General features: G+C 40.8%; 1 protein-coding gene across 1 annotated transcript in view; it reads left to right on the plus strand.

Annotated features, from left to right (window-relative positions):
- Nucleotides 1–1,388, plus strand: part of TPST1 (tyrosylprotein sulfotransferase 1) — a 591,927-nt gene extending 590,539 nt beyond the window's left edge. Inside the window, exon 5 of the mRNA XM_057487200.1 lies at nucleotides 1,203–1,388. Within this exon, the coding sequence (XP_057343183.1) occupies nucleotides 1,203–1,223 (21 nt within the window). The 3' untranslated portion in view covers nucleotides 1,224–1,388. The remainder of the gene's footprint in view (nucleotides 1–1,202) is intronic.
- The last annotated feature ends 14,276 nt before the right edge of the window (nucleotides 1,389–15,664 follow it).

A 15,664-nucleotide genomic window follows, 5' to 3' on the forward strand; every position in this document is an offset into this window, starting at 1 on the left:
ATGTTTTGTTACAGAAATATCAGAATTTCCTTATGTCAACTGTATTACAGTTGTAAGCTCTCATCAGATCTTTAACCATTGTCATTTGTAAGTCTTTTGTCATTTATAGTCACTGTTTTATTAATCCTAAGCTAGTAAAAAACTAGATTTTGGCAGAACAGGTATTGTTTACAAAAGGTTAAATAAACTAAGGAAGATGATTTTATGGCTTTTTTGTTTCAGATGTTCCTGATAAAGTGTTTTAAGCTTTTTCTCTTAAGCTGACAAGTTTATTAAATGACTAATCTTTATAAGCAAAATTGAAACTTATCTTTCTCTCTACCTGATCCCTCCAGAATTTAAAAACTTTCAGTGACTATTTTTATATTTCATGGCAGTATGTTTATTTGCATAAGTTCAATAAGAACCTGCTTTCCTTGTAAGAGGACCAATTAAAAACACAGATTATACTACCAAGGCTTTGACTGGAATGTCATAACTGAGAGACATGTGCATAAAGCTCAGATATGAACAGCTTTAAGGAACTAAGGTTGAATTTATATAGCCAACAAAGCCCCTTGGAAGAACTGGCCTGGTACCTTGTTTACAGGGTTCCCAGCAGCCTTACCAGGTGATAAGGAAGGTCACTTCCTGGCAGGTGCAGGAACCTCAGGATGTCTTGGAGACCTCAAGAAGAGAGGAATTCACCCAAATCTACAGGTACTGCAGGCAAAACCTGATGGCAAGTCTGGCTTGGCTGTCTGGCCTCAAGAGGCCTTTAAAAGTTCAATCTGAAATTCCTTACAAAAAGTTCCAGCAAAGCACATTTAAAAGAGCCTGTGTAATCAATTGCTCTTCTTGCTGCACTTATGCAAATAATAGAGCCAAGTGTTAATTATTTTCTTAATCTAGTTACTTCTAATAAAAATGAGGGTGATTTTAGAGAAAAGTATGGTTTCAATAACGCAGCCTTATCCATACTAAATCCTAGTACTAGTCATCGAGATATAAACTAGATTCAGAATTCTAGCTGCTTCAAAATATCTGGCTATGATTTCCCAGAGGTTTTAGTTTTCTATCATTTCAACTAAAGTTTTACTATTTTTGTTCTCACATTCAACTATGCATTCTTAATCTCATCAAGTTTATCCTTCCAGAATGGAAAATCCAACTCCAGATATTGCTACTTAACTTAATAACATGATTTGTTCTATCTTGCCTAGAAGCCACAAAACTGCAAATAGTAATAGAAATGGAACCTGGAATAGAAGTGCCCATCTTCCAAGGCCCTCTCAACTGACCACTGATGGAGGCCTAGCTGCATCCCTTACTGCGCCCCCTCTCAGCATGAAGCAGCCAGAGCGGTCATCGCTCCCTGTCCCTAGCAGCAGCTAGGGTCTCTATCTGTAGAGGGGGGAATGAGACTAAGACTGTGGATGTAGTCAGAGTAGGGTGAGGGCCTCCAGAGGGGGCAGGGTGGGATATCTGTAGTCAGAGCAATGTAACTACATGCAAGGAAAACCCCCCTGCTAAAACTCTATGTTAAACATTGAGCTCTAGAATCATTCTTCAGTGAAATCAGTTAATGTTCCCCAGATAAAGAAGAGTAGCACATGTTTTATTATGCTAATCATTTGTAACCATGTGTAAGATTCATTTTAGCATACTAAAAGGCCCAGGCCTATGTGCTGTCTTTCCTCCTTCAGATCTAACAAGGTGATTTTGCAAACTGAGCAACTAACTTAACATGCAGACCCAGCTGTAGATGGCATGGTAAAAGGCAGGAAGAATTCCATCTTAAAGATAATATTGCATTTTAACACCCAGGAAGTTCAAGAGGCAAGATTCTTTAGCAAGTAGACAATACCTCAGCCCACCTTGGGGGCTGGGCAGGCAGCCTTTTGATATGCTCCCAGACCAAGGCACCAGTGTCCCAGAGAGAAATTAAGGCAGGAAATTCCTTACAGTTAATTTTTAATATTCAGGGACCACTTAACAAGTCCCCACTGCCAAGTTTTTTCATGTTCTTGAAAAATCCTCAACTGCCTATAAAACCCCCTAGACAATGCACCACTACGGACTCTCTTGTCCCCTCCTGGTGTGAGCCAGGAACTCTGTCCTTTCCCTTTATCTCTAAATAAAAGCCTGTACCTTGCTCTCCTACCTTGATTGTTTGTGAAGGTCATTCTTCAGCTTCGTGAACAAGAACTCTGGCATCACTGGGACTACATCAAACTAAAACCAAGGAAATGAAAGATCTATACTCTGAAAACTACAAGACACTCATGAGAGAAATTAAAGAAGATACCAATAAATGGAAGCACATGCCATGCTGATGGATAGGAAGAATTAATATTGTCAAAATGACCATCCTGCCAAAAGCAATCTGTAGATTCAATGCAATTCCTACTGAAATACCTACAGCATTCTTCAATGAACTAGAACCACAAAAGACCCCAAATAGCCAAAGCAATTCTGAGAAGGAAGAATAAAGCTGGGGGGATTATGCTCCCCAACTTCAAGCTCTACTACAAAGCCACAGTAATCAAGACAATTTTGTACTGGCACAAGAACAGACCCATAGACCAATGGAACAGATTAGAGAGCCCTGATATAAACTCAACCATATATGGTCAATTAATATATGATAAAGGAGCCATAGACATACAGTGGGGAAACAACAGCCTCTTAAACAGCTGGTGTTGGCAAAACTGGACAGCTACATGCAAGATAATGAAAATGTATTATTGTTTAACCCCATACACAAAAGTAAACTTGAAATGGAACAAAGACTTGAATGTAAGTCATGAATCCATAAAACTCTTAGAAGACAACACAGGCAAAAATCTCCTGAATATACGCATGAGCAACTTCTTCCTGAATGCGTCTCCTCGAGAAAGGAAAACAAAAGCAAAAATGAACTCATGTGACTACATCAAACTAAAAACTTTCTGTACAGCAAAGGGCACCATCAACAGAACAAAAAAGCATCCTACAGTATGGGAGAATATATTTGTAAATGACATATCCAACAAGGGCTTAACATCCAAAATGTATAAAGAACTTACATGCCTCAATGTCCAGAAAGCAAATAACCTGATTTTAAAAATGGGCAGAGGAGCTGAACAGGCAGTTCTCCAAAGAAGAAATTCAGATCGCCAATAGACACATGAAAAGATGCTCCACATCACTAATCATCAGGGAAATGCAAATTAAAACCACAATGAGATATCACCTCACACCAGTAAGAATGGCCAGCATTGAAAAGACTAAGAACAACAAATGCAGGTGGGGATGCAGAGAAAGGGGAACCCTCCTACACTGCTGGTGGGAATGTAAATTAGTTCAACCATTGTGGAAAACAATATGGAGGTTTCTCAAAAAACTAAAACTAGAAATGCCATTTGACCCCACTTCTTGTAAAAAGTAAAAAAATCCCACTTCTTGGAATTTACCCAAAGAATACAACTTCTCAGATTCAAAAAGCCATATGCACCCCTATGTCAATTGCAGCACTTTTTACAATAGTCAAGATATGGAAACAACTTAAGTGTCCATCGGTAGATGAATGGATAAAGAAGATGTGGTACATATACACAATGGAATACTATTCAGTCATAAGAAAGAAACATATCCTACCATTTGCAACATGGATGGAGCTAGAGGGTACTATGCTCAGTGAAATTAGCCAGATGGAGAAAGACAAGTGCCAAATGATTTTCCTCATATGTGGAGTATAACAATGAAACAAAAATGAAATAACAAAATAACAGACTCAGAGACTCTAGTGGTTACCAAAGGGGAGGTGGGTGGGGAGGGAGGGAGAAGGGGACTGAGAGGTATTATGTTTAGTACACATGGTGTGGAGGTTCTCGGGGAGAACAGTGTACTATGGAGAAGGCACATAGTGGATCTGTGGCATCTTCCTGCAGTGATGCACAGTGACTGCATTGGGGTGTGGGTGGGGACTTGATAATATGGTAAATGTAGTAAGCACATTGTTTTTTTCATGTGAAACCTTCATAAGAGTGTATATCAATAATACCTCAATTAAAAAAAAGAGAGTCTTGACTTTGTCATGTTTAGTGAAGGTTTTTAAAATAATCTAGCATGGTTGTTAAGAACAAGTGAACTAAACAAGTGTATAACTGAACTTCTTGGTTGCAAGAGTATTAGGTTAAAACATCCCACATCCTGCAAACTTCCCTCCAACATCAATGGACTAAGAGTGTTTTTCATTAGTATGATCACCTAGCCTCCATTTTTATACCATCTCTTGGTTTTGAACATGTAATTTGGTATATCAAATCTTAACCAGTTTTACTCAAAAGGTCTTAATACTAAAGCTAAACTAATGTGCCAAGCAGTTATACAAAATAGAATGGCACTAGATATCTTAACAGCAGCACAGAGTGGGACCTGTGCAATAATTAAAGTTAAGTGTTGTGTGTACATCCCAAATTATTCTCAAAACGTCTCTGATTCACTCCAGGACCTCCAAAGGCAAGTCCCAGCTATGTCAGACCCAGAAGTCCCATGGACTATTATTATATGGAGCTGGTTTTCTAAATCCTATTGAAGCCATAAAACTGGAAATGGTGATGGAAATCGAACCCCAGATAGAAGTGCCCATCTTCTGAGGCCCTCTCAACTGACCAGTGATGGAGACCTAACTGCACCCTTCATTGTGCCCCCTCTCAGCATGAAACAGGCAGAATGACTGTTGCCCCCTTTCCCCAGCAGCAGCTAGGGTCTCCATCTGTAGAGAGGGAATGAGACGGACCATGGGCTTCGACAGAGTAGGGTGAGGACCTCTGGAAAAAACAAAAGCAAGATAATCCATTGTGGGATTTGCTTTGGCCTGCTGGGGAACCCAGCTTATTTTTCTAACTTTACCCAGGTGATGCTTTTCTTCCTCCAGCCCTACACAAATGATATGCAACTTGGCCAATGTAGCAAGCAAGCCCAAAACAATGTAGTAGAAACAGGAAGAATGCCATCTTGAAAATTAGATTGCATTTTAAAACCCATTTGTTAAAAAGTAATTTTCTTAACATACTCTTTAAAAAGCAGACAATAACTCAGCACACTTTGGGAGCAAAGCAGGCAGTCTTGAATGATATGTTTCCAGACCAAGAAGCTGCTATCCTGGGAGGAAATCAGAGCAGTAAGTTTCTTGTAAATAATCAGGAAGACTAAAAAGAAACTTAATGTTTCTTCAAAGATAAACATTTTGGGACCACTTAGCAATTGTAAATCCCTACCCTTTGTCTCTCAACTGCCTATAAAACCCCTAGACAATGTACCACCCCGGGGCTCTCTTGTCCCCTCCTGGCCTGAGCTGGGAACTCTGTCCTCTCACTTTCTCTCTAAATAAAAGCCTCTGCCTTGCTCTTCTAAAAAAAGAATAGATGTAAAATCAACAAGGAGATAGAAGGGTTGCATAACACTCTCCACCAGTTGAGCCTGATGTGTATAAATTACACCAAATGAAGTTGTTTTTCGAGGATTGGAGGAGGGGAGAGTGGTTGATTGCAAAGGGCCACACAGGAGGGTGACCAATTTGTCTTGGTTTGCTAGGGAATTTACCAGTTCCAAAACTGAAAGTGCTGCATCCTGGACCTCTCCTTAGTCTCAGGTAAACCAGACAGTTGGCCACTCTATGCACAGGGGAATTTTTATAGGGATGGAACTGTTCTGTATAGTACTAGGGTGGTGTATCCATGACTTATACATGTGTCAAAATCTATGCATTGTGAACTTCATGCAAAGTAAAAAAAAGTGGACCAAGCTGTCATGAGATCTCAGAATGGAATGCAGACTGTGATAAATTAATGTAACCACCCTATATATACACGACATAACCTCAAGGAAGAGGGTGGAGATTAAAGGACCTTATCTAAGTAGCTTTGAAAAATGAGGTTTTGATCAGATACTATAGGACTAGAGATAAAAAAGTACTGTATGTAAACACTGTACCCTAGTTGGTAAATTTGTTCCTCATGGAATATAAATTGGTAATGCTGAAACTACTTTATATGTGTACTAGGACTGAACAAGTAAGTAAAGAAGTTGCAGATAATGTGAGCCAGGTTGCAAATAAACAAAGGGAGAAGCTACAATAAACCTTGAGCTGGGTTTGAGTCAGAACTATCAGCATGAGCTCATTTATTTTAATCCATACAGATCAGTACAGAAAGAATTATGGACACATATATGCACATGTATTAGTATACATATGCATACTTCCAAACTCTGTCCTGATAAGTCCTTGTGGCAGAGACACTCCAGTAGCAGCAAACATATCTGGCACCCAGATCTTGGTTTCTATATACCATTTTCCAATAAAAGAAAACAGGATCCCTGGGCAAGTGGCTAATTCTAGGACTGGGGCAGGTCACATTCAGTAAGCCCAAAGCACTTTGTCCCAGAAAGTAAGAAAGTGCTTAAAAGGAAGGAAAAGAAGAATGAGGAGGAAGAGATAGGAGATGTGGAAGGAAGAAAAAGAAAAAAAGAGAAAATGGAAAAGAGCACATGTCAAAAGTGCATGAGAATTAGTCTGAAAGAGCTCCCAGTTATCCAAGCAGAGCAACAGAAATACTGACAGAGATAAGTTACAATCCAGGAGTCCGTACTGTTGCAAAGAAATGATTGGAATGTTGAATAAATGGGGCCAAGGGGCAAATCATCCATGAAGAAAGATTCTAAATAATATCTGTGGATGTCCCTGCCTTTTGGGAGGCAGAGCTTAGTTCCTTTCCCTCCACATGTGGTCTGGGCCAAGTGATCCACTTCCAAAGAATGGAGAGCAGAAAGGGAAAAATAACAACTTTATAGTTGAGAAACCTGACAGATGCAATCTTTACAAGTAATTAAGGTTTATATCACATGTTGATATCACATGCCCCTAATATGATGCACTGAAAGGGGTACTTCACCTGTGGTATTATTCTCAAGAACCTATAATCCCATTCTAATCATGAGAAAAAATCAGAAAAAAACAAATTGAAGGAACTTTATACAAAGTAGTTGGTGACTACTTTACAAACATGTCAAGGTCAAAACAAATATAGAAGACTGAGAAACTCAAAGATTGGTAGACACTAAGGGGATGCGGTAATGAAATGCTATGGGTACCCTGCACTGGGTCCTGGATATTCTTTTCTTTTAGTGGATGAACTGGTAAACTTGGAAGAAATTCTGTAGTTTAGTTCACAAAACTGTGCTAATAATAATGTCTTGGTGTTGACGAATGTACCACAGTTATGTTATATTATGATGTTAATAGTAAGGGTACTGGGTGAAGGGCATAAGTGGCACCTCTATTGTCTCTGCAATTTTCTGTAGAACTGAAATAATTCCAAAGCAAAACAACATTTTGTTTAAAGAATGAGAAAGATGTCTTTGTAATGATACTGAAAAAACTCTCAAATGTAAGTGGAAAAAAACAAGGTGCAGAATGAGTGGAACAGTTTACTATGATTTGGTTAAGTGCTAAGACCATTTATGGAAAATTGGTGAGACAGTTGCCTCAAGGGAGGGTAATTGAGTGGGTTGGGGACAGGACTTTGAGGGAGACATTTTGCTCTGGAACTTCTGTACCTTTCTAATTTTATGCCACATGCAAAAAAGTAAATTAAAAGGTGGGTAAGGTAAGATTGTGTAAGGTATAAAGTACCTGCAAAAATTCCTTAAGTTACCCAACATTAGGAAGAAAATTATTTAAAAACACTGGATGAGCTCCCAGAAGCAGCTGCTGGCTTGAACTTAGGAACCAGGATGTATGGCGTCTGCACAAAGGCCAGTGCCAAGGGGCTGCCTGGAGGGGCCCAGGAGCCAAGGCAAGCAGGGCACAGCAGCTGTGACCTCCAGGGACAGACACCTTGGGCATGTTCTCAGGTCTCTCTGCCCCTCCTCTTGCTTGCATTTTTCTTCCTTAACAGATTGGGTTGAATTCACTTAACTTGACACTCTCCTCTTTGACATTTCCCCTCCCCTTCATTGCTTTGTAACACTCACATTGCATAATGCTGATGGTGAATTGTATTTCCTTGTTCTGTTTATATATTGCTGCATAATAAACCATCCCAGACTTAGACAGGCAGCAACCACTTCTGATGCTCACAGATTCTGTGGGTCATGAATTTGGACAGCAAGGATGAATTGTCTCTGCTCCAAGCTGTCTGGGATCTCCATTGGTGGGGGGTGGGGCAGGTAGAATCCATGTCTGGCACCTGCTTCAGGATGATGGGAAGACAATGTCAACTGGGACTGAGAATAGAGCACTGCCATGTGCCTTTCCACCTGGTGTGAGTGTCTCAGAGTGTCTACAGGTATGTCCTGGAGAGCAAGTGTTCTAAGAGAACATGGCCTTTTATGACCTAGACTTGGAGGTCATTTCTGCATTCTCTATTGGCTGGAGTCACAGGCTTTCCCAGGTTCTAGGGAAAGTGGCTTTGACCCCACCTACTTGGGTGGAGTGCCAAAGAAAGTGGGGTCATGTTTTAAAACCACCACACTTTTTATACTTTACTTTTATACTTTATACCACAAGTTTTTATTAAGAGAACATCTTTATTAAAAGCATTATCTCAGATGTCTGTGGAGCTGGCCAGATGGCCCACCCACCACACCTCTTCTGAATTTACTTGCTGTACTCAGAGCATCTTCCTGCAGCCTCCAGCATTTCCCAGCACCATGGCCCTGCTGGAACCTACAAGCTGTTTCAGACACCCTCTGACTTGCTGAGGAGTGGGTGTAACATACTTTCCCAAGAGAAATAGCATTTGCAGGTGCTGAGCAGCATCAAGCAAATGAGGGCCCCCTGGATTTACCCTCTCACTCTTCCTGATAATGCCAGCCATCTATGTCAAACCTGGCAGCATGAGTTCCTGGGACTCCACAAGCTAAAAGAGCTCAGAGACCATCTGGACTGAGGATGTCACCCACCCTGATGATTAGCACTGATCATCCCTGAATCCCCGTCCTTTTGGCCAAGACCCCAAACTTCTTCACACACTCTGGCACCTTGCTGTCAGCAGAACAAGAATTTGCCATTTTGAGGACACCCAGGTCTTCTCAGATGCCCACATATTATTCCATGTTGGAAATGTCTCTCTGCCACTGTTGTGGTCTTGTTGGGATGGCAAATCCATCCATCATGGTAGTGTACCCTAAATGGCTGGAAGGTAAGAGAATCTTACCAGGGAGTTTTGTTTTATCTTTATGGCCAGTGCACATGCCTCCAGTAGCACTACACAGAGACCTCCTCAATAACCCCTACAGAGAGAGGGGTAAAAGTATGGTATACTAGACCAGGATGGGATTCCCTTGCTGCCATGGATCTATCACAGGGCCACTCTCTTGCATGCATCCTACCCGATGGACAAGATTTGCCTATGTTGGTGTCATTAAAACATGTGTCTTATTGCCCTTAATGTTAATTTCCTCTAATGTCTTTGTGGATTGGCACACACCCTAGCAAAAACTGCTGCTTGCTTGTGTGTAAGGAGCTGCCTATTAGTTCTGCTACTGGCCTCCCATGGAAAGTGCAGATCATGAAACAGGACTGGTGTGAATACAGCTGGAATGATCACTTGGTGGCAATCAATCTCCTCAAGCTTGAGGACAACTATTGTAATTTTTGTTGTTACAAGGTTACAGCTTTCTTGCACAGGGACAACCACAGAAGATTGAGGGTGCATAGATTGTGAGGTGAGAATCCTGGAGGGGTGGAGTGTAGGAAAAATGGAAGCTCCTATGTCCGGGATCCTCACCTGACCTTAATCTACTTGCTGAAGTAAATTGGCCTACTAATAGGGTAATACTTAAACACCCATTGGAAATGAGCCATTATTGTTGCTATTACTCTATAAAGAGCTCTGCCCAGTGCTCTGCCTAGAGACAGAGATGGAGATGGAGATGCAACCTTTCCAGGGGCAAACATGATTCCAGCACTTGACCTGCCACCATGAGAATAAGGCTTGGTATAAACCCTTTCACCACCTATGTTCTGTTGTTGTTATTTGGTCTCACCGAATCCAGAGAGAACTTGCCAGTGGAGCAATCCCTCTTAGTCTAGGTAAGACTCTATCTCAAAATACAGTCACATTGGGGGTTAGGGCTTCAGCCCAAAATTAGGGCAGACACAATTCTGTCCATATCAGCCTTCATCAGTGCCCAGTGGAGACTGAGAAAGCCAGTGTCTGGCATGTTCAATGCTGATACCCAGAGGTTAGTGCTGCCAGTTCTCTCTAGAGTGTGTGCTCAATTCATGAAGACATTTAGGGGACATTAAACTCAAGGGTAGTAAGACACATGTTTCAATGACACTAACATAGACAAGTCTTCTCCAACAGGTAGGATGCATGCAAGAGAGTGGTCCTGTGGTAGGGCCATGGCAGGAAGGGGGTCTGGTTCAGGTATAGTATACCATACCTTTACCCCTCTCACTGCAGGGGTTACTGAGGGGGTCTCTGTATAGTGCTACTGGAGGCATGTGCACTGGCTATAATGATCAAACAAAACTCCCCAGTAAGATGCTCTCACCTTCCAGCCATTTAGGGTACATTACTGTGATCTTTGGGGGCCACTCTGCCATTACTCCAGGGATACACAGGATGCCAGCCTCCAGGCCTCACCCACAAGGTGTCAGGAGGGACAGTCATTACTGGTTCGTGTGTCAAATGTCCAATGACATGTGCACTGAACAGAGTCTCTGGGATTTATTGCAGTCAATGCTTGTAGCAAGATATTATTCTGGGGCCCAAACCACGGCTTCAATGATTTCTCCTTGGCTTATACTTGCAGTTGTATAGGGGAGGTGGCAATGTGTCTTAGCATGTCTGTGGGACTCAATGCCCCTTTCTGGGGCTTCTCATTCAAATGCCTCAGCATTGTCCATAAGCAGACTGACCATCCCCATAGACTATTGGTATCTGACTTTGGGCCAGATTTTATATATATATATTTAATTTTGTTATGATTAATCTACAATTACATGAAGAACATTATGTTTACTAGGCTTCCCCCTTCACCAAGTCTCCCCCCACCCCATTACAGTCACTGTCCATCAGCGTAGTAAGATGCTGTAGAATCACTACTTGTCTTCACTGTGTTTCACAGCCCTCCCATGCACCCCTCTACATGCTAATTATAAATGCTAATCATAATACCCCCTTTCTTTTTCCCCTCCCTTCCCACCCATCCTCCCTAGTCCCTTTCTCTTTGGTAACTGTTAGTCCATTCTTGGGTTCTGTGATTCTGCTGCTGTTTTGTTCCTTTATTCTTATTTTTTTAAGAATATTATTCTTTATTCTTAGTTTTTCTTTATTCTTATACTCCACATATGAGTGAAATCATTTGATACTTGTCTTTCTCTGCCTGGCTTATTTCACTGAGCATAATACCCTCTAGCTCCATCCATGTTCTTGCAAATGGTAGGATTTGTTTTCTTCTGATCGCTGAATAATATTCCATTGTGTATATGTACCACATCTTCTTTATCCATTCATCTACTGATGGACATTTAGGTTGCTTCCATTTCTTGACTATTGTGAATAGTGCTGAGATAAACATAGGGGTGCATCTGTCTTTTTCAAACTGGGCTGCTGCTTCTAAGGGTAAATTCCTAGAAGTGGAATTCCTAGGTCAAATGGTATTTCTATTTTGAGCTTTTTGAGGAATCTCCATACTGCTTTCCACAATGGCTGAACTAATTTACATCCCCACCAGCATTGTAGGAGGTTCCCCTTTCTCCACAACCTCACCAACATTTGTTGTTGTTTGTCTTTTGGATGGTAACCATCCTTACTGGTGTGCGGTGATATCTCATTGTGGTTTTAATTTGCATTTCTCTGATGACTAGCAATGTGGAGCATATTTTCATGTGTCTGTTGGCCATCTGAATTTCTTCTTCGGAGAACTGTCTGTTCAGCTCCTCTGCCCATTTTTTAATTGGATTATTTGCTTTTTGTTTGTTGAGGTGCTTGAACTCTTTATATATTTTGGATGTCAACCCTTTATCAGATCCGTCATTTATGAATATATGCTCCCATACTGTAGGGTACCTTTTTGTTCTATTAATGATGTCCTTTGCTGTACAGAGGCTTTTCAGCTTGATATAGTCTTTGGGCCAGATTTTAATCAACCATTGTATCTCTCTATGATGACTTTCCTAGTCAGATTATATGGTAAATGAAACTTCCCCTTTAAACCTAATTGTTGCAACCACTCTTGTAGTGCAAGTACAGTAAAGTGGGTGCCTTGATCACTCTCAATTACCTGTGGTTGGCCATTGGCTGCAAAGAGACACTCCAAGCCTATTTTGGTCTGAGCAACATGCAAAAAAGCAACCAGAAGTCCAGTAGCTGTGTCTACACCAGTAATGGCATACCGATATCCTTATGACATGGGCAGAGGTCCACTATAGTCTATCTGCCACCTGTCAAGGGGTATTGGCCCTTTGCTGTTGCCCCATGTTGCTGTAGGACTTGGTGTAACTTGCTTTTAGAGCATACAATGCATTTCTGCCAGGCTATGCTGACTTCTTCAACAGTCAAAGGCAAGCCCTACTAACAAGGTATGGCCAACATTGTCTTCTGCACTGCATGCAATAAATGCTGATGTAACCATTCGTCACATTAGAGGCAGGCTTTCCTTCTAGCCAATGCACCTGGGCCAATTCATCTGCTGCATTATTCATCACTTCCTGGGGATGCCAGTGGCAAATGACCTGTCACATGATATACTGTAACTGTTTTGGTCTGACCACAGGACCATAAGTCTTGCCACAAATCTTGCCCCCAAAAGGGTCAGTGAAAAAATACCCATTTGGCATGGTACCGTGTCAGTAGCCACAGAGTCATGCCTCAATAGATGGCCCAGCTGTCAGTGTAGACAAATAATGGTGAAGTGTTCTGGGTGATCATGAGCCACATTGCCCTCAACTCTGCCCACTGAGTGCTCTTGCCCTCCCTGTCTTCCATCCATATTGTCTCAGTCTTAGCTTGGAAAGCTATAGCCCTTCCTTTTGTGTGCTGTCCATGGCTGGAGCCATCTGTGCACCATGAATTTTTTGTGTTCTCCTTGACTAATTTCGTCTATAGTTAAATTTACTGCTTTAGTTTTTAAAAGAAAATTGTTTATTTTTAATTTTTATTTATATTTTTATTTTGGTATCATTAATATACAATTGCATGAGCAACACTGTGATTACTAGATTCTCATTATCAAGTCCCCACCACATACACCATTACAGTCACTGTCCATCAGTATAGTAAGATACTATAGAATCACTAGTTGTCTTCTATGTGCTATACTGCCCTTGCCGTGCCCCCTCACTACATTATGTGTGCTAATCATAATGCCCTTTATTCCCCTTCTCCCTACATTCCCACCCCCCACCCCCCATTCCCTATACCTATGGCAACTGTTAGTCCATTCTTGGGTTCTGTGAGTCTGTTGCTGTTTTGTTCCTTCAGTTTTTGCTTTATTCTTATGCTCCACAGATGAGTGAAATCACCTGGCACCTGTCCCTATCTGCCTGGTCCACTTCACTGAGCATAACACCCTCCAGCTGCATCCACACTGCTGCAAATGGTAGGATTTGTTTTCTTCTTATGGCTGAACAATACTCCATTGTGTATATGTACCACACCTTCTACTGCTGGACACTTAGGTTGCTTCCATTTCTTGGCTATTTTTAATAGTGATGCGATAAACATAGGGGTGCATATGTCTTTTTGAGAATGGGAAACTGCATTCTTAGGGTAAATTACTAGGAGTGGAATTCCTGGGTCGAATGGTATTTCTATTTTTAGTTTTTTGAGGAACCTCCATACTGCTTTCCACAATGGATGAACTAATTTACATTCCCACCAGCAATGTAGGAGAGTTCCCCTGTCTCCGCATACTTGCCAGCATTCGTTGTTCCTATTCTTTTCTATGCTGGCCATCCTAACTGGCATGAGGTGATATCTCACTGTGGTTTTAATTCACATTTCCCTGATAATTAGTGATGAGGAGCATCTTTTCATGTGCCTGTTGGCCATCTGAATTTCTTCTTTGGAGAATTGTCTGTTCATACCCTCCACCCATTTTTAATAGGGTTATTTGCATTTTCAGTGTTGAGGTGTATGAGTTCTTTATATATTTTGGATGTTAACCCCTTGTCAGATCTGCCATTTACAAATATATTCTCTCATGCTGTAGGATGCCCTTTTGTTATGCTGATAGTGTCCTTTGCTGTACAGAAACTTGTTAGCATGATGTAGTCCCATTTGTTCATGTTTTATTTTGTTTCACTTGGCTGAGATGCATTCAGGAAAAAGTTGTTAATGTTTATATTCAAGAGATTTTTGGCTAGGTTTTCTTCCAAGAATTTATGGTTTCATGACTTACATTCAGGTCTTTGATCCATTTTGACTTTACTTTTGTGTTTGGGGTTAGACAACAATCCAGTTTCATTCTCTTACATGTAGCTGTCCAGTTTTGGCAACACCAGCTGTTGAAGAGGCTGTCATTTCCCCGTTGTATATCCATGGCTCGTTTATCATATATTAATTGACCATATATGCTTGGGTTAATCTCTGGACTCTCTATTCTGTTCCACTGGTCTATGGGTCTGTTCCTGTGTCAGTACCAAATTATCTTGATTACTGTGGCTTTGCAGTAGAGCTTGAAGTCAGGGAGCATAATTCCCCCTGCTTTATTTTTCCTTCTCAGGATTTCATTGGCTATTTGGGGTCCTTTGTGGTCCCATATGAATTTTAGAACTATTTGTTATAGTTTGTTGAAGAATGCTGTGATATTTTGATAGGGAGTGTATTGAATCTGTAGATTGCTTTAGGCAGCATGGCCATTTTGACTATATTAATTCTTCCTATCTATGAGCACAGGATGTGTTTCTGTATATTGGTATCTAATTTCCCTCATGAGTGTCTTGTAGATTTCAGAGTATAGGTCTTTCACTTCCTTGGTTAGGTTTATTCCTAGGTATTTTATTTTTTTGATACAATTGTGAATGGAATTGTTTTCCTGATTTCTCTTTCTGCTAGTTCATTGTTAGTATATAGGGATGCAACAGATTTCTGTGTGTTAATTTTGTATCCTGCAACTTTGCTGAATTCAGATATTAGAGTTAATAGTTTTGGAGTGGATTCTTTCGGTTTTTTTCTGTAAAAGATCATGTCATCTGCAAACAGTGAGAGTTTAGCTTCTTCTTTACCAATCTGGATGCCTTTTATTTCTTTGTGTTGTCTGATTGCCATGGCTAGGACCTCCAGAACTATGTTGAAAAAAAGTGGGGAGAGTGGGCATCCTTGAATTGCTCCCAATCTTAAAGGAAATGCTTTCAGCTTCTCGCTGTTAAGTATGATGTTGGCTGTGGGCTTGTCATATATGGCCTTTACTATGTTGAGGTACTTGCCCTCTATACCCATTTTGTTGAGAGTTTTTATCATGAATGGATGTTGAATTTTGTCGAATGCTTTTTCAGTGTCTATGGAGATGATCTTTTTTTGTCCTTTTTGTTGATGTGGCAGATGGTGTTGATAGATTTTTGAATGTTGTACCATCCTTGCATCCCTGGGATGAATCCCACTTGATCAAGATGGATGATATTTTTAATGTATTTTTGCATTCGATTTGCTAATGTTTTGTGTGTATTTTTGCATCTATATTCATC

The sequence above is a fragment of the Manis pentadactyla genome, chromosome 10 (assembly GCF_030020395.1).
Source record: "Manis pentadactyla isolate mManPen7 chromosome 10, mManPen7.hap1, whole genome shotgun sequence".
Lineage (NCBI taxonomy): Eukaryota > Metazoa > Chordata > Mammalia > Pholidota > Manidae > Manis > Manis pentadactyla.